General features: G+C 46.2%; 1 protein-coding gene across 2 annotated transcripts in view; it reads right to left on the bottom strand.

The window, feature by feature from the left end:
- Positions 1-13,359: 13,359 nt before the first annotated feature.
- The window catches only part of LOC112256871 (actin-histidine N-methyltransferase), a 47,313-nt gene continuing 40,039 nt past the window's right edge, over positions 13,360-20,633 (bottom strand). Inside the window, exons 12-13 of one of the 2 annotated variants that reach the window (XM_042325290.1) lie at positions 17,302-17,321; positions 13,360-16,883 (exon numbers count right to left, since the gene is read on the bottom strand). In XM_042325290.1, the coding sequence (XP_042181224.1) occupies positions 16,188-16,883; positions 17,302-17,321 (716 nt within the window). In that variant the 3' untranslated portion in view covers positions 13,360-16,187. Of the gene's footprint in view, positions 16,884-17,160; positions 17,322-20,633 lie in introns of both variants that reach the window. The other variant, XM_042325289.1, reaches the window with a different exon arrangement.

Here is a 20,633-nt window from a genome sequence, read left to right on the forward strand (position 1 = left end):
GAGAGGGAGAAAACAGAGAGAGAACCTAGAGAGAAGAGAGAAAGAACAGAGAGGGAGAGAGAAGAGAGAGAAAGAACAGAGGGAGAGAGGGAGAGAGAAGAGAGAGAAAGAACAGAGAGGGAGAGAGAGAGAACACAGAGAGGAGAGAAAGAAGAGAGAGAGAAGAGAGAGAGAACACAGAGAGAAGAGAGAGAAAGAACAGAGAGAGAGGGAGAGAACAGAGAGAGAGGGAGAGAGAAAGAACAGAGAGAGAGGGAGAGAACAGAGAGAGAGGGAGAGAGAGAGAACACAGAGGGAAGAGAGAGCGAACACAGAGAGGAGAGAGAACAGAGAGAGGGAGAGAAAGAGAGAACACAGAGAGAAGAGAGAGAAAGAACAGAGAGAGAGGGAGAAAACAGAGAGAGAGGGAGAGAGAACACAGAGAGAAGAGAGAGAAAGAACAGAGAGAGGGAGAGAACAGAGAGAGAGGGAGAGAGAACATAGAGGGGGGGAGAGAACAGAGAGAGAGGGAGAGAGAGAGGGAGAGAGAGAGAGAGGGAACAGAGAGAGGGAGAGAAAGTGAGAGAACACAGAGAGAAGAGAGAGAAAGAACAGAGAGAGGGAGAGAACAGAGAGAGAGAGGGAGAAAACAGAGAGAGAGAGGGAGAAAACAGAGAGAGAGGGAGAAAACAGAGAGAGAGAGAGGGAGAAAACAGAGAGAGAACCTAGAGAGAAGAGAGAAAGAACAGAGAGGGAGAGAGAAGAGAGAGAAAGAACAGAGGGAGAGAGGGAGAGAGAAGAGAGAGAAAGAACAGAGAGGGAGAGAGAGAGAACACAGAGAGGAGAGAAAGAAGAGAGAGAACACAGAGAGAAGAGAGAGAAAGAACAGAGAGAGAGGGAGAGAACAGAGAGAGAGGGAGAGAGAAGAGAGAGAAAGAACAGAGAGAGAGGGAGAGAACAGAGAGAGAGGGAGAGAGAGAGAACACAGAGGGAAGAGAGAGCGAACACAGAGAGGAGAGAGAACAGAGAGAGGGAGAGAAAGAGAGAACACAGAGAGAAGAGAGAGAAAGAACAGAGAGAGAGGGAGAAAACAGAGAGAGAGGGAGAGAGAACAGAGAGAAGAGAGAGAAAGAACAGAGAGAGAGAGAGAGGGAGGGAGAGAGAACAAAGAGAGAAGAGAGAGAAAGAACAGAGAGAGGAGAGAGAACAGAGAGAGAGAGGAGAGAGAACATAGAGGGGGGAGAGAACAGAGAGAGAGGGAGAGAGAGAGAGAACAGAGAGAGGGAGAGAGGGAGGGAGAGAGAACAAAGAGAGAAGAGAGAGAAAGAACAGAGAGAGGGAGAGAACAGAGAGAGAGGGAGAGAACATAGAGAGGGGGAGAGAACAGAGAGAGGGAGAGAGAGAGAGAACAGAGAGAGGGAGAGAGAGAGAGAACACAGAGAGAAGAGAGGGAGAGAACAGAGAGAGGGAGAGAAAGAGAGAGAACACAGAGAGAAGAGAGAGAAAGAACAGAGAGAGAGGGAGGGAGAGAGAACAAAGAGAGAAGAGAGAGAAAGAACAGAGAGAGGGAGAGAACAGAGAGAGGGAGAGAGAACATAGAGAGGGGGAGAGAACAGAGAGAGAGGGAGAGAGAGAGAGAACAGAGAGAGAGAGAGAGAGAGAGAGAGAGAGAGAGAGAGAGAGAGAGAGAAAGAACAGAGAGAGAGAGAGAACAGAGAGAGAAGGAGAGAGAGAGAGAACCCAGAGAGAAGACAGAGAAAGAACAGAGAGAGGGAGAGAGGGAGAGAGAGAGAACACAGAGAGGAGAGAAAGAACAGAGAGAGGGAGAGAAGAGAGAGAACACAGAGAGGAGAGAAAGAACAGAGAGAGGGAGAGAAGAGAGAGAGAGAGAGGAAGAGAGAGAGAGAAAGAGAGAAAGAACAGAGAGGGAGAGAAGAGAGAGAGAGAGAGAGGAAGAGAGAGAGAGAGAGAAATAACAGAGAGAGGGAGAGAACAGAGAGAGAGGGAGAGAGAGAGAGAACACAGAGAGAAGAGAGAGAAAGAACAGAGAGAGGGAGAGAACAGAGAGAGAGGGAGAGAGAGAGAGAACCCAGAGAGAAGACAGAGAAAGAACAGAGAGAGGGAGAGAACAGAGAGAGAGGGAGAGAGAGAGAGAACCCAGAGAGAAGACAGAGAAAGAACAGAGCGAGGGAGAGAACAGAGAGAGAGGGAGAGAGAGAGAACCCAGAGAGAAGAGAGAGAAAGAACAGAGAGAACAGAGTGAGAGCGAGAGAACAGAGAGAGAGGGAGAGAGAGAGAGAACCCAGAGAGAAGACAGAGAAAGAACAGAGCGAGGGAGAGAACAGAGAGAGAGGGAGAGAGAGAGAACCCAGAGAGAAGAGAGAGAAAGAACAGAGAGAACAGAGTGAGAGCGAGAGAACAGAGAGAGAGGAGAGAGAGAGAGAACCCAGAGAGAAGACAGAGAAAGAACAGAGAGAGGGAGAGAACAGAGAGAGAGGGAGAGAGAGAGAGAACCCAGAGAGAAGACAGAGAAAGAACAGAGAGAGGGAGAGAACAGAGAGAGAGGGAGAGAGAGAGAGAACCCAGAGAGAAGACAGAGAAAGAACAGAGAGAGGGAGAGAACAGAGAGAGAGGAGAGAGAGAGAACCCAGAGAACCCAGAGAAAGAACAGAGAGAAGAACAGAGAGAGGGAAGAACAGAGAGAGAGAGAGAGAGAACCCAGAGAGAAGACAGAGAAAGAACAGAGCGAGGGAGAGAACAGAGAGAGAGGGAGAGAACAGAGAGAGAGAGAGGGAGAGAGAGAGAGAACCCAGAGAGAAGACAGAGAAAGAACAGAGCGAGGGAGAGAACAGAGAGAGAGGGAGAGAGAGAGAACCCAGAGAGAAGAGAAAGAAAGAACAGAGAGAACAGAGTGAGAGCGAGAGAACAGAGAGAACAGAGAGTGAGAGAACAGAGCGAGAGAACAGAGAGAACAGAAAACAGAGAGAGAAAGAACAGAGAGCAAGAGAACCGAGAGCAACAGAGAGAAATTGGATTGAAATTGAGAGAGAGAACAGAGAACAGAGAGAACAGAGAGAGAGAAGAGAGAGAGGGAGAAAAAGAGAACAGGACAGCAACACAATTAGACCCAACCAAGTCATGAGAAAACAAAAAGATAATTCTTTCCAATGTGTCTAGAAATTAACAAAAAAAACAGCAAACTATTTGTCCCTAAACAGAGAGTACACAGTGGCAGAATACCTGACCACTGACTCAAAATTAAGTACAGACTCAGTGAGCATAGCCTTGCCACTGAGAAAGGCTGCCGAAGGTAAACCTGGCTCTCAAGAGAAGACAGGCTATGTGTACACTGCCCACAATATGATGTGGAAACTGAGCTGCACTTCCTAACCTCCTTCCAAATGTATGACCATATTAGAGATGCATATTTTCCGACCCACAAAGAATTCGAAAACAAATCCAATTTTGATAAACTCCTATATCTATTGGGTGAAATACCACAGTGTGCCATCACAGCAGCAAGATGTGTGACCCGTTGCCACAAGAAAAGGGCAACCAGTGAAGAATAAACACCTTTGTAAATATAACCTATATTTATGTTTATTTATTTTCACATCTTTACAACACTGTATATAGACATAATTACATTTGAAATGTCTATTCTTTTGGCCTGTGTCATGTTAATTTTTTATTGTTTATTTCACTTTTGCCTTTTATTTATTATATATGTTAAACATATGTTAAATATAAAGATATGTTGCCCATGCAAATAAAGCTTAAATTGAATTGAATAGAGAGAAAGAGAGAAAAAAGAGAGAAAAGAGAGGGAGAGTGCTCACTATGAAAACATGAATCCAACTGGACTGACAGGAGGTGGCATTAGATGGGCTAATGAACTAATGATCTTACAATGACACTCACTCACTGATTGTAGTTCCCACAGTCATTTCTCTCAGTGATCTCCTTCCTTGTCTTCTCCCCATGGTTGTGTACTGGAATCTACTTCACACAGACACACACACACTGAGCCTGCCACTGGGTGATGTATTGAGTAGTAGAGTGTGTCTGGTGGTTGTTAAATGTAGATGCTGTTGGATGAGAGTGTAACGCAGCGTAGCTGTAGCGTTATGAGAAAGCATGATTAATGTTAGATTGGACTGGATATTGGGCCCTACTTACTCCATCACGATTAGACTAATGGATCTTCATTTGATACTGATCACCCCTTCTATTCTATTCCACCACTAGCACTTCCACTCAGCACACAATGTATAGGGAGACAGGAGTTGGGATAGAATACATTAGAATTAGGGTTGTAAATTAACTGACTTCCCCCAAATTCCCAATTTAACGAGAAATCCTAGTTGGACGGTTCCCGGAATCAAGAGGGAATAAGCAGGAAATCCGGAATTCCTTCAACTAGGATTTCTGGAAAACCAGGGAATTTAAAGAAAGTGACTAATTTTGCAACCCTAAATAGAATAGAGAAATGTACTGTCCACCAACAGTGGACCCATTTCAGAGGGAAAATGTCAACAAAACAGCCTTTTCTTCTGGTGGTTCTCTAGATTTGCAGACTACTAAACTAGAAACATCTGCAAAGGCCTGATCCAAAGAACAGAAGCTACAGCATTGTTAGTCACTCCTCTGCGTCTAAATCTGCATTCATTCCAATGCAGAGTGCAAATTAAGTTAGTTGGGCAAGAGATGTTATAGCTAAAACGACAGTAGCATGTTGTTTTTAAATGTGTGCTTTTCTCCTCAGAGCTGATTCAAAGGGGGTGCGGCAGATTTGAAAACTTTTCAGAGAAGGACTCAGGTGGGAGACACGATTATCCTAAATGAAAAGGTGTCTATCGAGGAGGGCTCTTCCGTTAGCCTACTAACGAATTGACATCTCCTTGACCACTCAACCACTCATCGGTTTCCAGGTAATGGAGGAGAGAGAACGGAGGAGAGGGTGGAGGACGGACTTTGCCCAAATGAGAAAAAGCCTCTCCTTTGTCCTTGGAAGGAAGGATGGAAGGGCCTGGAAAGGGTTAACCATTCCCCCCCTCTTCTCATCCCCCTCACTTGCTCCTGACTTTCCCTCTCTCCCGCCATCCCCCTCGCTCTCCCTGCATCCATTTGCAAATGATCTCGCTTGTCTGCATATTGTCACTTACAGCCTGCTCAGTCATTCATCAGCTGTCGGCCGACTCGCCATGCGCTCCCCCACTCCCTTCCCCTCCCACCACGCTCCCTGTGCCCTACACGCTCCCTGTGCCCTACACGCTCCCTGTGCCCTACACGCTCCCTGTGCCCTACACGCTCCCTGTGCCCTACACGCTCCCTGTGCTCTACACGCTCCCTGTGCTCTACACGCTCCCTGTGCTCTACACGCTCCCTGTGCTCTACACGCTCCCTGTGCCCTACACGCTCCCTGTGCCCTACACGCTCCCTGTGGCCTACACGCTCCCTGTGGCCTACACGCTCCCTGTGGCCTACACGCTCCCTGTGCCCTACACGCTCCCTGTGCCCTACACGCTCCCTGTGCCCTACACGCTTAATTGTTCCCTCTATGACCTGGGAGAATAGAGAATGATGTTCTCCTCTTCTCTCTCTCCAACCCTCTTTCTCCTTTCCTCTTTGTCTTCCCCTGCTATCATTCTCTCTAGAAGGTGAGGACGGGCAGAAGGCCCCCAGAATTAACAACTCTGTAGGGACGGCCGTGCCACGAGACTGTCACTCTCTCCCTTTCTCTCCACCCTGTGTCTTTGGGGCATGGCCCTATCCGATTTTGGAGGAGAGATGAGAAGAGGAGGAATCTTGGGAACAAAAAAAGTAGAGGACCAGTGGACAAAAGGAGTTTTCTCTGGCGACTGAGAATCAATCTACCTTTCCTGGTTAAAATGGGATTGAGTTTTTTTTGTTGGCCCCCCTCCTTCCATCCCCTCACCTACAGCCCTTTATTCGTCCTGTGAGAGTGTGTCTCAGTGTTGGGGAGGGAGTGGGTGAGGGGGGTGTACAGACAGATGACGGCAGAGGGCGTCACACACTCTGGATTATCAGCATGCCATTTGCATCCGTGTTCAGCTAGCCCTCCATCTCCCTCTCTTTCCCAGTCTTCCCTCTTTCTCCCTTATCTCTCAGTCTTCTTCCAATCCTCCATCCACCCTTCAGTCTTATTCTCTCCGGCTCATGCCTCTTCCCCCCTCCCCAAGTCTCTCCTCTCTCCCTTACCTCTCTCTGTGTGACTGGGCAACCAGATTTGATCCATGTCCACAGCGTCTTCCATGCATCACTCTGGCTCTGAAAACATGCCCACTGCATTAGCAAATACAAAGCATCCATTATAGATGCCGTGCAAAATGCTGTTTCCAGTTGGCTTAAATAGGATTAACAATTCAATGTTACTTGCTGTGGAGTAATACCAAATCAGCTTGAACTTGTGCCACTTGGGAGGGTGACCATTTAGAACCTCAGGGAGGGAACACAGGGTTGTTTGCATGTGTGTGAGCTCCTCTGTGTCCATGTAACAGAAGGGCATACAGTGCAACCATGCAAAGTTAGATTTAGTTGACACCAAGGTTATTATACTAAACGAAAATAGAACCGAATCATGAAAAACTATTTCTTGAACTGAAATAAAATTAATAAACCAGTTTGAAAAACTAAAACTATACTGAAACTATTGTTTTTGAGTGCAAAACTAACTAAAATAAACAGTTTTAGTTTTTTTAAGGGCCAATGCCAAATCTATTCAGCTGTTGTGCCGTCTCTACCACGGTGGAGATCTGATTGGTCCATGTGTGATTGGTCTAACATATTTTCTTTCACCAGTCTTGGCACTAATCCTTTTAAATCCAAGTCATATTGAGAGTGACTTTATCATTTAAAACCTTACCAGTGTCCTGACCCATCACCCTATGCATTACTGCTCCTCAGTGGCAAGAAGTGACATCACTAAAAACAAACAATACAACACAAAATGGCTTATAGCTAGCTAATTCCTGCATGAAACTGAAACTAAATTTTAAAAAACAAATAGAAATGTTAAAACTTCAAATAAATAAAAACTAGTAAAGCAGGTCTGAAAACTAACTGAAACTAAACTGAATTTCAAATGAAAATCAAAAATCCAAGAAATAAAAACTAAATATTAAAACACAAAACTATAATAACCTTGATACTAATGTGTACGGAAACCAGTAGCCATGCATATATAATTCAGAGGTACAAGTCAAGAGACTAAATAATTAAATGAAAAAATTGAATGCAGTGAAAATTGATATCACTTCCTCTCTCTTGCTCAATTCATTCCTAAGATGCCCCTCCTCTCCGCTTCAGTATTGCCTCTTTTACCATGCTCATACACAGAACGCAGCTGAGATGAATCCTGCTTTTGTTGTATCACTTCACCTATTGAAATCTTAACCCCCCCCCTCCCTTCCACACACAAGGTGCTTAAGAACCCTGAGGAGAGGAGAGAGAGCAAGAAACACAGCGACAGAGCAAAAACGCACCCAAAGCTCCCACCCACCCACTCTGCCTCGATTCGCTTTCTCCCTCTCTGTTCTTACATTTGAGGCACTCCGCTCTCTCTATCCCGTGCACTAGTCACACTTTTTCAACGCCAAATACTTCGCTTGTCAATCACTTTTTCCACATGTCACTTTCATGGAGGCAGGCGCATGGAGATCCGAGCCGGTCACGCTAAGCCAGAGCCCCTCCAACCCCTCCTCTTTAATAATACATGGACACTTCCATTATGAGCTCTGATGCTGCCTTCAGGCTCAGGCAGACTACGGGACGGGGGGTGAGAGGGGCGCAGGGGTGAAGATGAGTTTGAGTTGCGGTGAGGGAGGGAGGGAAGAGAGACAGGGGATAGAGCCAAACTCTAGCGAAGCCCACCTCAAAACAGACACACATATACATACACACATAAAGTACCAGTCAAAAGTTTGGACATAACTATTCATTCAAGGGTAACCAAGAAAGTGTTAAACAAATCAAAATATTTTAGATTCTTCAAAGTAACCACCCTTTGCCTTGATGACAGCTTTGCACACTCTTGGCATTCTCTCAACCAGCTGCACCTGGAATGCTTTTCAAACAGTCTTGAAGGAGTTCCCACATATGCTGAGCACTTGTTGGCTGCTTTTCCTTCACTCTACGGTCCAACTCATCCCAAACGAGTTGAGGTCGGGTGATTGTGGAGGCCAGGTCATCTGATGCAGCACTCCATCACTCTCCTTCTTGGTCAAATAGCCCTTACAAAGCCTGGAGGTGTGTTTTGAGTCATTGTCCTGTTGAAAAACAAATGATAGTGGGACTAGGCGCAAACCAGATGGGATGGCGTATCGCTGCAGAATGCTGTGGTAGCCATGCTGGTTAAGTGTGCCTTGAATTCTAAATCACAGACAGTGTCACCAGCATAGCACCCCCACACCCTCACACCTCCTCCTCCATGCTTCACGGTGGGAACCACACATGCGGAGAGATTATCCATTCACTTACTATTCGTCGTCTCACAAAGACACGGGTGGTTGGAATCAAAAAATCTCAAATTTCTCAAAGGACAGATTTCCACCAGTCCAAAGGCCATTGCTCGTGTTTCTTAGCCCAAGCAAGTCTCTTCTTCTTATTGATGTCCTTTAGTAGTGGTTTCTTTGCAGCAATTCGACCATGATGGCATGATTCACAGTCTCCTCTGAACAGTTGATGTTGAGATGTGTGTGTTACTTCAACTCTGAAGCATTTATTTGGGCTGCAATCTGAGGTGCAGTTCTCTCTAAATGAACTTCTCCTCTGCAGCAGAGGTAACTCTGGGGTCTTCCTTTCCTGTGGCGGTCCCCATGAGAGTCAGTTTCATCATAGCACTTGATGTTTTTTGCATCTGCACTTGAACAAAAACTTTCAAAGTTCTTTAAATTTCCCGGATTGACTAACCTTAAAGTAATGATTGACTGTGGTTTGTCTTTGCTTATTTGAGCGGTTCTTTCCATAACATGGCCTTGGTATTTTACCAGATAGGGCTATCTTCTGTATACACCCCGACCTGATCACAACATAACCGATTGGCTTAAACGTACTAAGGAAAGAAATTCCACAAATTAATGTTTAACAAGGCACATCTGTTAGATTCAAATGCACTGCAGGTGACTACCTCATGAAGCTGGTTAAAAGAATGGTACTGTATATATTTTCCACAGAGTGCACAAAACATTAGGAACACCTGCTCTTTCCATGACACAGACTGACCAGGTGAAAGCTATGATCCCTTATTGATGTCACTTGTAAATCCACTTCAATCAGTGTAGATGAAGGGGAGGAGACAAGTTAAATAAGTTTTTTTAAGCCTTGAGACATGGATTGTATGTGTGCCATTCAGAGGGTGAATGGGCAAGACAAAAGATGTAAGTGCCTTTGAACGGGGTCTGGTAGTAGGTGCCAGGCGCACTGGTTTGAATGGGTCAAGAACTGCAACGCTGCTGGGTTTTTCACACTCAACAGTGTCCCGTGTATCAAGAATGCTCCACCACCCAAAGGACATCCAGCCAACTTGACACAACTGTGGGAAACATTGGAGTCAACATGGGCCAGTATCCCTGTAGAACGCTTTCAACACCTTGTAGAGTCCATGCCCTGATGAATTGAGGCTGTTCTGAGGGCAACAGGGGGGTGCAACACAATATTAGGAAGGTGTTCCTAATGTTTTGTACACTCAAATAGATAGATGTGTGTATATATCTATAGTAGTAAATGGTGGGCAGGGAAGCAAACCCAGGTCGCAGGCGTGAAAGAAAAACACCCTATGCATTTCACCAATATGATTATCCCACTTGGTGGGAATTGTAATATAGCAAGGATCACTTAAATATACACAAACGGTACTTTTCAGATGCTTTACCGGTGCAAAACAGGGTGTGGTGTCTGAAACTCTTTTCTTGAAATATAGTAAGGCTAACTGACGACAACATGTGTGATTATCAGACAGCCTTTGGTCACACAGACAGATGCCACAATGCATCTTTCACTGACACAAAGTTGATCAACTTGTTCTGGAAACCACTTCAAAACAGACAGAGAACAGACCAATGGACAAACAGATGGTTTATCTATGGAGACTGACAGAAGCACAGCGGACATCAGAGAACCCAGACTCTCTGACTGTGGCTTGTGTCAGAAACATGACCGTTAACCCCCAAGACATGCTGCTGTCGTCTTCACAAACCTCCATGTGGGCTTAGTGTATCCACCGAGGTTAAGATGGGTTAGGGGAGGCCCAACCACAAGAAGACAGTAGCATTATATTGTACTCTCACAGAGCGCAATCCCACACATACTGTAAAGATAGTGTCTCTGTGTGAGACAATAACAGCCTAACCTCTAGCCAAACTCTAGCTGTCAGCGTGAACAGACAGAACTGTAGTTGGATATAGAAGCGTAATGGGCAGTGAGCAGCTGCTGATGTTTTTAGCACTGTACAGTCCCATCATCTCTTATCCATGTGGTTGCAACAGACTCACAGCCGAGTGCAAACAGTGAACTTCCTACGGTGGAGTCAAATGTCTGTCTGTGAGCGATACCGTACATACGAGCAATGGCTCAAGAGTGAATGTGTGTGTAACATGCATGCCTGAGTGTGTGTTTTTGTATCCTACCCTCCCCTCTCCCCATCCCCCAACAAAACTCTCATCTCACCCTCCTCTCTACCACCCCTTCTCAGGCCAGGAGAAATGGATTGGATGCTATTGGTAAATAAACACTTGCATGACAAAATGGGCCCTAGCGTTTGGCTGGGCTGTGGCGGCTGCAAATCTATATTAAATAGGTACAGTTAGGGCTTCCCGAGTGGCACAGTGTGCCACTAGAGATTCTGGGTTCGAGTCCAGGCTCTGTTGCAGCCGTCCATGACCGGGAGACCCATGGGGCGGCGCACAATTGGCCCAGCGTCGTCCGGGTTAATGGAGGGTTTGGCCGGCAGGGATAGCCTTGTCTCATTGCACACTAGCGACTCCACGGTGACACGTTAGCCAGGTGTACGGTGTTTCGTCCGACACATTGGTGCGGCAGGCTTCCGGGTTGGATGGGCATTGTGTCAAGAAGCAGTGCGGCTTGGCTGGGCTGTGTTTCGGAGGATGCATGGCTCTCGACCTTCGCCTCTCCCGAGTCCGTACGGGAGTTGCAGCGATGAGACAAGACTGTAACTACTACCAATTAGATACCATGAAATTGGGGAGAAAAATAAAATGGGTACAACTGAAGTCAGAAGTTTACATTACACCTTAGCCAAATAGATTTACTCAGTTTCACAATTCCTGACATTTAATCCTAGTAAAAATTCCCTGTCATAGGTCAGTTAGGATCACCACTTTATTTTAAGGATATGAAATGTCAGAATAATAGTAGAGAGAGATTTATTTCAGCTTTTATTTCTTTCATCACATTCCCAGTGAGTCAGAAGTTTACATACACTCAATTAGTATTTAGCCTTTAAATTGTTTAACTTGGGTCAAACGTTTCAGGTAGCCTTCCACAAGCTTCCCACAATAAGATGGGTGAATTTTGGCCCACTCCTCCTGACAGAGCTGGTGTAACGGAGTCAGGATTGCAGGCCTCCTTGCTCGTACACGCTTTTTCAGTTCTGCCCACAAATTTTCTATAGGATTGAGGTCAGGGCTTTGTGATGGCCACTCCAATACCTTGACTTTGTTGTCCTTAAGCCATTTTGTCACAACTTTGGAAGTATGCTTGGGGTCATTGTCCATTTGGAAGACCCATTTGCGACCAAGCTTTAACTTCCTGACTGATATCTTGAGATGTTGCTTCAAAATATCCACATAATTTTCCTTCCCTCGTGATGCTATCTATTTTGTGAAGTGCACCAGTCCCTCCTGCAGCAAAGCACCCCCACAACATGATGCTGCCACGCCCGTGCTTCACGGTTGGGATGGTGTTCTTCGGCTTGCAAGCATCCCCCTTTTTCCTCCAAACATAACAATGGTCATTATGGTCAAACAGTTCTAATTTTGTTTCATCAGATCAGAGGACATTTCTCCAAAAAGTACAATCTTTGTTCCCATGTGCAGTTGCAAACCAGTCTGGCTTTTTTATGGCAGTTCTGCAGCAGGTGCTTCTTCCTTGCTGAGCGGCCTTTCAGGTTATGTCGACATAGGACTCGTTTTACTGTGGATATAGATACTTTTGTACCCGTTTCCTCCAACAACTTCACAAGGTCCTTTGCTGTTGTTCTGGGATTGATTTGCACTTTTCGCACCAAAGTACGTTCATCTCTAGGAGACAGAACGCTTCTCCTTCCTGAGCGGTATGACGGCTGCGTGGTCCCGTGGTGTTTATACTTGTGTACTATTGTTAGTACAGATGAATGTGGTACCTTCAGACGTTTGGAAATTGCTCCCAAAGATGAACCAGACTTGTGGACGTCAACAAAAAAAATGTCTTGGCTGATTTCTTTTGATTTTCCCATGATGTCAAGCAAAGAGGCACTGAGTTTGAAGGTAGACCTCGAAATACATCCACAGGTACACCTCCAATTGACTGAAATGATGTCAATTAACCTATTAACCTAAGAAGCTTCTAAAGCCATGACATCCTTTTCAGGAATTTTCCAAGCTGTTTAAAGGCACAGTCAACTTAGTGTATATACATTTCTGACCCACTGGAATTGTGATACAGTGAATTATAAGTGAAATAATCTGTCTGTAAACAATTGTTTGAATAATGACTTGTGTTATGCACAAAGTAGATGTCCTAAACAACTTGACAGAACTATAGTTTGTTTACAAGAAATGTGTGGAGTGGTTGAAAAACAAAGTTTTAGTGACTCCAATCTGAGTGTATGTAAACTTCTGACTTGAACTGTAGGGGAGTTTATAATTTATGGCAAAGGATTACTTTGGAGTCACTGGTCCCAGGCCTGCTCCTGTCCCTCTCCTCCTCATCCCTCCTTCCCCCTGCTCTCCCACTACAGTAGGCTGCTGACACAGAGAGTACTAACAATAGCGGACATGTGTAGGACTGCCGCTCTCTCCACTGCCCACCCCCACGGCCATTATAATAATATATTCAAGGATTAAAGGGGTTTTATCTTGGAGCTCCAATGCATTATGAATGGGGAATTTCAAAATTTAATTGCCCCGAATTAAATGATTCAAGATAATGTTTCTTTTATAAATTTGTAATAGGGCCAGAGAAAGGGAAAATACATTAAATAAAACTTTTTCCCCCAACAAAGGAGAAGAGAGGGAGAGAAAGTGAGAGAAAGAAAGTGAGAGAGAAAGCGACATCAGAAGGGATGGTGACCTTGTGTCTCTGGAGGAGAGGATGGGCTGAAAGACTTATCAAAAGAAAGAGAGAAGAAGGCAGGAGACAATGAGTGAGAAATTAGAACTTTAATCTGTTTCCATGTGGACAGTTTCATGACTGTATTCTGTCCTCCATAGTTAGTGTACATCACAACCTTCGGTATCTCTCACAGTCAGAGAAACAAGCCCAAAACTGCTGCATATCTGGATGTGCTGTAGCACAGTGTAACAACTATTGTACTTACTACATTTTTCACTGTACTTACACTGTATTTAGGGTAAGGGTTAGGGTCGGCTGGCACAAATCTTGTGTGGTTGACAGAATGTGAGAAGCCTTGGCTTCCGAGGGTTGAGGGGCCACAGTATCTGTGCGCTAGAGATTTCAAGGATGAGTATGCCGTTCCTCCTCTCTAAAGCCCAGGAAGCTCCGATTCAAACTCCCATTAGACAGCTCTGCACGCGTTATGTCAAAATACTTTTGTTACTCACCAAATATGGAGTGTCACTGAGCAATCGTCATCATCATCATTTGAACTTCCAAAAAAAGATCTAGATAAAATGCCCAAGCAACTGAAAAAAATACAAATTGGGCGTCTCATTACTGCCACCCACAGGTCAGGAGTCTACAACGGCTTAATATAGTGGAGGCATGGTTTTCAGTTGCTTCTCAGGTAGCCTTCCACAAGTACATACCGGTCATAATGGGACTAAATGAAGAAATGTCTAATGGGAGTTTGAATTGTAACTTCCTGGGCGTTGGAGAAGAGGCACGTCATACTCATAGTCAGCATCTCTAACACACAGATACTGTGGCAGGGTTGGGGATACTGCTGTACGTACATTAACAATGTTCATACATTGTACTTACAATATTAATCAAACAGTAATGAGGACACTAAAGTCCAATGTTACCACCAACTATCAATGTCAGAGGACGCACGTAGAGTACCGACGTGGGACCAGAGTACCAGTCCGTTTGTGCCATCATGTCAAGTCCTTGTCACTCATTGGTTGGACAAGGACAGCTCTGGATACACCAGGTGCTGTGAATTGCTTGGAGAGTACGATTGGTTAAAGCAGTCGGTAGATTCTCAGTAACAAGAAAAAAAAAGTCTTTAGAAAAGCAGCAGGTTGATTTGACCGGTAGAGAATGGTACAAATGATGAGTGAATGAAAATACAGAAAGGAAACCAACATGGTGATAGTTCAATTAAAAGTTACAAAACAAACCCCTTTTAGTTTTAAACTACACAGTAGAATAGACTCAGATCTCAGAACTCTTTCACTTTGAGGTTGGTAACAGCATCAACTTATAGATAGACAAGTTATAATAAGCAGCACTAGCTAACACTTTGGAGTAAGGTTAACTTTAACTAGTGAGGTGGTAATGGTGCCCCTCATATCCACCATCCATCACATGGCTTATTCACAGGGGGAGAACGCAGACACCAATATTCTGAATTAGCTCCCTCGGCCGTCCCGACATGATAACAGATAACATGATAATATTAACAACAGCTGGTGTACTGAAGCTAAGGGTTATTTAAGTGCTTACATCTAACAACGAGAGCAAGCTAGACATCCTCATGTCTCACTGCCATTCAATGCTAATAGAAAACCAACCTAGGCTTTGAAATACAGAGCAGAGATCATAAAGACAAATAAAAACATGTGGAGAAATAGCGACTGGATGAGAGACCGCGTTATCAATGTTCTGTTTGTTTTCTTTCTGGAGTGGAGAAAGGAGGAGTCAAAAACACTAAGGATGTCCAACAAAACAATAATCTAACAGAAATGAGTTGAAGTCCTTTATGTGAGACACGTCTAGGAGGTCACATGACATCTTGCCCTGTCTTGCTGATGAAGAAGTTTGAATTAGTCTCCATTCTGACTGTTATGGCTTTTTCATAATAGACTATAGCATTAGTCATATTCTTCATCAAAGCTGCAACTTGTCCTCAGGTGATTAAACTGCAACTTGGAGCAGAGGTACATTCATAATAAAGTTTAACATTTTAAACATTGTAATTATTTAACGTTTTCAAAAACGACCCAAAACACCTTCTTTTAGTCATCTAATTTCGCTCAATAAACGCACTTATTTTCCTTAAATTTTCCATCACATTTCAAAATTGTACATTATTCTCCGAGTAGAGAAATAAAATGCTGATTGCTCCCAGAAAAAGAGCACAGGACATATCCGCGATTTTGTGTCAAAAGTTTCCTTCAGTTGTATTTTAAATGCTATTGAGTGAAACCAGGGAGTGTAACGTGAGAAAGAGGGGCAGCGATGGTCTCAAACAATGAGCAACAAAGAGCCGAATACACCACCGAAGAAGATGGTCAAGTGAAATTATAGCAGCCGTATATCGAGATAAACCACAGTAATAAACTGACTGAGGAGTGAGGGGTAAAGCTGTTAGGATAAGATTTTGGCTTGCTGGAGATAACATTAAACTAAATTCAATCTGTTCTTTCTTTCTGTTCACCCTACAGTAGTGGAACTGAAACCAGCGCTGCCATTGTTACTAACTACCATTGTCTCAACAGCTCGTGTATCAATAATCTCAAGGTAAACCAGTGAAGCACTGTAAAAGAAAAAAACAAAGCCAGTTGTTCATAAAATATTAGAAACGTTTACTGCTCAGATAGAAGGGAAAGGGGAGGGACATTGACTGGCAGTGTGCCATCTGCTGCGGTACGGAGGTAAAACTAACAAAGCAGTGGAAGGAGGGATGAACCAACCAACAGTGTTCAGTTTTTTAAATCTGAATTCTTCATTAATTCTTAGCTCCTTTATTTCTGTGAGTCACTTAAGAGAGACAACACTGACTGGCTGACTGACTGGCTGGCACTGCTCTTCTTCTGCAATAAGGCCTAGCTAGATGATGATTACACCTATACACTGTTCACATTGGGCACGTCTCCAGTTCGTTCTGCACTCAGGTCCACGTCCACTTCCTGTGAGAGAGAAGCAGTAGCCTTGTCTCCTCTGTTCTCCATTTGGCCTTCTTGTTCCTGGGTGGTAGCTGGGTCAGCAGCGTCAGCAGCGTCTGGCGTGGTGAACTTAGCAACCATACCATCCTCCTCCTGGGCAGGGCTAGCACTTTGGCCAGCGTCCAAGGAGGTTAAGCTAACTTTTTTGCTAGCCTCCTGATTCAGGCTAGCGTCCACACCAACCTCCAGGACTGGGCTAGCGTCCGTACCATTCCCGTTGACTACCACCTTCCCACCATCCCCGTTGACTATGAGGGAGGCTAGTTCCCTGGCTGCATTCCCTTGTCCCAGCTGCTGTACCTGGGCTAACACCCGTTCCACCGCTGCCTGGTCGTCTCCCTCCTCGTCCTCCTCCTGAAGTTTCCTCAATATAAGAGGCAGCTTGGTGTCGGCCTCTGCGTTCTCCAGAAGGGAGATGTCGCTCTCCTCATAGCGGGGCAGCGGAGCGCCCTCCTCCTGCTGCTGCTGGAAGTGCAGACGCCTGGCCTTGCCGCTGGCCACAACCTTCTCCAGGATCTGCTTCTCGGCCAGGCGTAGCTGGATGGCCACACGGGAGTGGAAGGAGAGGTCGGGATTCTCCAACACACACTGGTCATCCTGGAGGACGGAGGGAGGTGGGGAGACATTGGGCAGAGAGGAAGGGAGTGAGATAGAGGGGAAGAGCAGACACACACACACAGAGACAGACAGAGACAGTGGGGAAAGCAGAGAGAGAAAGGGATAACATACAGAAGGCAGAGGAAGAGATTGTTAACTTATCAGGTTGAGAATGGGTCCTGTTGAAATATACTAAACATTACTTTATACAACACTGATACAGAGTAGACACGCTGACCCAAAACAACACAGTGAGGTGGGTGAAATCTTCACTGACTTGGGAGCTGGTCTTGTATGTCTGGAGCAGCAGGGCAGCCCTGGTCTCCAGGAATGTCCAAAGTTTGATCTCATTGTCCCAGCTCACTGGGAACTCCGTGTTACCTAGTGTGAAAACCTTATTGATGGCATGTTCACCTACCAGGTAGTCCTTCAGCTCCTCTGTGGAGAGAAACGGTTAAATGGCAGTGAACCAGAATGGCAGGACCAATATGATTACAGAGGGAAAACACAAGTACACAATTCAGGTCTATTCATCAGAGGGCCAGATCTTTATAGCTAAACAGGTACACATATTTTTAAAGATGTCCATCTAGTTTGGTGACATTAATTTAAAAGAATATCAGACTAAGGTTAAGATAAGGGACTGTTATTCTACAGGTTGACTAGTAGCCAACTGCTGTTTTCCAGATCTTTCTTTTGATCGGCAAAATTATGTAAGACTCGATTACGCTGGAGGAGAGGACATAAAAGGAGGGGACATAAAAGGAGGGGAGGGTGAAAAGGAGGGGAAGATGAAAAGGGGGATGAAAAGGAGGAAGGTGAAAGTAGGGAGGATGAAAAGGAGGGGATGGTGAAAATGAGGGGAAGATGAAAAGGAGGGGGGATGAAAAGGAGGGGGGGATGAAAGTAGGGGAGGATGACAAGGAGGGTGAAAGTAGGGGAGGATGAAAAGGAGGATGAAAGTAGGGGAGGATGAAAAGGAGGGTGAAAGTAGGGGAGGATGAAAAGGAGGATGAAAGGAGGGAGGATGAAAAGGAGGGTGAAAGTAGGGGAGGATGAAATGGAGGGGAAGATGAAAAGGGGAAGGTGAAAGGAGGGAGGATGAAAAGGAGGGGATGGTGAAAGTAGGGAGGATGAAAAGGAGGGGATGGTGAAAATGAGGGGAGGATGAAAAGCAGGGGAGGGTGAAAATGAGGGGAGGGTGAAAATGAGGGGAGGATGAAAAGGAGGATGAAAAGGAGGGGAGGATGAAAAGGAGGGGAGGATGAAAAGGAGGGGAGGATGAAAAGGAGGGGAAGATGAAAAGGAGGGGAAGGTGAAAGTAGGGAGGATGAAAAGGAGGGGATGGTGAAAAGGAGGGGGGTGAAAATGAGGGGAGGGTGAAAATGAGGGGAGGATGAAAAGGAGGGAGGTGAAAGGAGGGGGTGAAAGGAGGGGAGGGTGAAAGGAGGGGAGGATGAAAAGGAGGGAGGGTGAAAGTAGGGGAGGGTGAAAGGAGGGGGGGTGAAAAGGAGGGGAGGATGAAAAGGAGGGGAGGGTGAAAGGAGGGGAGGGTGAAAAGGAGGGAGGGTGAAAGGAGGGGGGGAGGTGAAAAGGAGGGGAGGATGAAAAGGAGGGGAGGATGAAAGGGAGGGTGAAAGTAGGGGAGGATGAAAAGGAGGGTGAAAGTAGGGGAGGATGAAAGGAGGAGGGTGAAAGGAGGGGAGGATGAAAGGGAGGGTGAAAGGAGGGGAGGATGAAAAGGAGGAAGGATGAAAAGGAGGGGAGGGTGAAAAGGAGGGGAGGATGAAAAGGAGGGTGAAAGGAGGGGATGGAGGGGTGAAAAGGAGGATGAAAGGAGGGGAGGATGAAAAGGAGGGTGAAAGGAGGGGAGGATGAAAAGGAGGGTGAAAGGAGGGGAGAGGGTGAAAAGGGGAGGATGAAAAGGAGGGGAGGATGAAAAGGAGGGGATGAAAAGGAGGGGAGGATGAAAGGAGGGAGGATGAAAAGGAGGGGGGGATGAAAGGGGAGGATGAAAAAGGGGGGTGAAAGGAGGGGAGGATGAAAAGGAGGGTGAAAGTAGGGGAGGATGAAAAAGGAGGGTGAAAGGAGGGGAGGATGAAAAGGAGGGAGGGTGAAAAGGAGGGGAAGATGAAAAGGAGGGGGATGAAAAGGAGGAGGTGAAAGGAGGGGAGGGTGAAAAGGGTAGGATGAAAAGGAGGATGAAAAGGAGGGAGGATGAAAGGAGGATGAAAGGAGGGAGGGTGAAAAGGAGGGTGAAAAGGAGGGGAAAAGGAGGGTGAAAGGAGGGGAGGATGAAAAGGAGGAGGAAAAAATGAAAAGGAGGAGGGTGAAAGGAGGGGAGGGATGAAAAGGGGAGGATGAAAAGGAGGGGAGGGATGAAAAGGAGGGGAGGATGAAAAGGAGGGAGGGTGAAAAGGAGGATGAAAAGGAGGGGAGGATGAAAAAGGAGGGATGAAAAGGAGGAGGGTGAAAAGGAGGGGAGGGTGAAAGGAGGGAGGGATGAAAAGGAGGGAGGGTGAAAAGGAGGGAGGGTGAAAGGAGGGGAGGGTGAAAAAGGGGGAGGGTGAAAGGAGGGGAGGGTGAAAAGGAGGGGAGGGTGAAAGGAGGGGAGGGTGAAAAGGAGGGGTGAAAGGAGGGAGGGTGAAAAGGAGGGAGGGTGAAAAGGAGGGGAGGGTGAAAAGGAGGGAGGGTGAAAAGGGGAGGGTGAAAAGGAGGGGAGGATGAAAAGGGGGAGGGTGAAAAGGAGGGGAGGGTGAAAAGGAGGAGGATGAAAAGGAGGAGGATGATGAAAAGGGGAGGATGAAAAGGAGGGAGGGGGATGAAAAGGAGGGGAGGATGAAAAGGAGGGGGGGATGAAAAGGAGGAGGGTGAAAAGGAGGGGAGGATGAAAAGGAGGGGAGGGTGAAAAAGGGGAGGGGAAAAGGGGTGAAAAGGAGGGGAGGGTGAAAAGGAGGATGAAAAGGAGGGAAAAGGAGGATGAAAAGGAGGAGGGTGAAAAGGAGGGAAAAGGAGGAGGGGTGAAAAAGGAGGGGAGGGTGAAAAGGAGGGGAGGGTGAAAGGAGGGGAGGATGAAAGGAGGGGAGGATGAAAAAGGGGGAGGATGGGGAGGATGAAAAGGAGGAGGGTGAAAAGGAGGGGAGGATGAAAAAGGAGGGGAGGGTGAAAAGGAGGGGAGGGTGAAAAGGAGGAGGGTGAAAAGGAGGGAGGGATGAAAAGGAGGGGAGGGTGAAAGGAGGGGAGGATGAAAAGGAGGGGAGGATGAAAAGGAGGGAGGATGAAAAGGAGGGGAGGGTGAAAAGGAGGGGAGGGTGAAAAGGAGGGGAGGGTGAAAAGGAGGGGAAAGAGGGAGGATGAAAAGGAGGGGAAAAGGAGGGGAGGGTGAAAAGGAGGGGAGGGTAAAAAAAAAGGAGGGTGAAAAGGAGGGAGGATGAAAAAGGAGGATGAAAAGGAGGGGAGGATGAAAAGGAGGGGAGGGTGAAAAGGGAGGGGAGGATGAAAAGGGAGGATGAAAAGGAGGAGGTGAAAGGAGGGAGGGTGAAAGGAGGAGGTGAAAAGGGGAGGATGAAAGGAGGGGAGGGTGAAAGGAGGGGGATGAAAAGGAGGGGAGGGTGAAATGAGGGGAGGTGAAAAGGAGGGGAGGGTGAAAGGAGGAGGATGGGGAGGGTGAAAAAAGGGGAGGATGAAAAGGAGGGAGGAAGGAGGGGGGAGGGATGAAAGGAGGGGGGTGAAAAGGAGGGGAGGGTGAAA

Source organism: Oncorhynchus tshawytscha, linkage group LG08, assembly GCF_018296145.1.
Source record: "Oncorhynchus tshawytscha isolate Ot180627B linkage group LG08, Otsh_v2.0, whole genome shotgun sequence".
In the NCBI taxonomy this organism is placed as follows: Eukaryota; Metazoa; Chordata; class Actinopteri; order Salmoniformes; family Salmonidae; genus Oncorhynchus; species Oncorhynchus tshawytscha.